General features: G+C 27.3%; 1 protein-coding gene across 1 annotated transcript in view; it reads right to left on the bottom strand.

Moving 5' to 3' along the window:
• Positions 1-616: 616 nt before the first annotated feature.
• Positions 617-1,331, bottom strand: part of LOC106687092 (uncharacterized) — an 11,035-nt gene continuing 10,320 nt past the window's right edge. The window contains exon 4 of the mRNA XM_014430775.3: positions 617-820. Coding sequence (XP_014286261.1) covers positions 647-820 — 174 coding nt within the window. The 3' untranslated portion in view covers positions 617-646. The remainder of the gene's footprint in view (positions 821-1,331) is intronic.

Consider the following 1,331-nt stretch of genomic DNA (forward strand, 5'->3'; position numbering starts at 1 on the left):
AAAAAAAAAATACATAAAAAGGATCATCTTATGAAGATGATGAGTCTAAACCATTAAATATGGTAATTAAAGATAAAAGATATGAACATTTAAATTTATGCAAATAAATAAGCCTACACCAATGGAAACAGAAGAGAACCAAAGCCAGTGATTGCTGATGTTTTAGTGGGAAAAGAGTCAGAATTAAAGCTGGTTGATCCATAATATAATATATGGAAGAATGAATATATTGAATTTGGAAAGGCACCAGTAACCAAAAGAAGAAATGAACCATCTCAGCTTTCAAGCAAAAAATGGGATAGTAAATGTTTCATTAAAATATAAATAGATATAATGACTATGCTATTACCAAGATTATGACAAAAAAACAGTAATTAGTCTCTTCAGGAGACCTGATCCATTACTATACCATCTAAAAAAAGTAAATATTTTTGAGGATTTTTATTTTGGAGCATCAAGAACATTCTGTACATATTATATGGTCAAGTCATACTAAATCCTTAAAATAATTTTAGAAACCTCAGATTTCTTTAAACTTTCAAACAGACCCAAATGTGAAAAAGAGTTATCTATCCATCAGGAATTATAATAAATTTTAGGATTATATACATATAAAATTTAATAGTATAATTTTATTTTAATCAAATTAATAAGGTTTCGGTTCATAACAAAGACCAAATGGAGGATGTTCTCTGCGTTTCTTACGAGTGTTCAAATACTCCTGATTGTCATCATAGAATGTATTATACCCAGGTCGACGAGGATCATAACCATCAACCAATAACCTGCGGAACTTGGTCTCTGGTTTTTGCAACAAGACCTGAAACCATTTCAAGTGTATATTAAAAGTGTATAGATTTCATTTTATAATAAAAAAAAAAAAAAAAATAGAGATACTTACGAAATAGACTACAGAAGATATATCTTGCAAAATGACAAAACGTCGCATGTGAAATGTAGAAATAAAACTTTATACAGAAATATGAATCTATCAAGTAAAAATCTAAAAAGAAAAATAACTAAACTTGTTCAGATTTGAATTAATTCCGTGATGATAGATAAATATAATGGATTAATGCAGTATATTGTTTGATCCATAACTTACATAAAATTATTAAATAATGTTATTAATTGTATGTATCACAACTAAACACAACATACCTCCCTCTCTAAGGCATAGATGTGGACTATTGTAAAAAAAATAATAAATAAATAAAAAATAATAATAATTTAATTATAAAGATAGTAATCGATTGAACCATGAACTTGATCAAGTAGTGATCGTTGGCCAGTTAATGAATTCCACATTCATTTATGTCTTGATATCGATT

Source organism: Halyomorpha halys, unplaced genomic scaffold, assembly GCF_000696795.3.
Source record: "Halyomorpha halys isolate HHAL.00 unplaced genomic scaffold, Hhal_1.1 Scaffold913.1, whole genome shotgun sequence".
NCBI classification, from domain to species: Eukaryota; Metazoa; Arthropoda; class Insecta; order Hemiptera; family Pentatomidae; genus Halyomorpha; species Halyomorpha halys.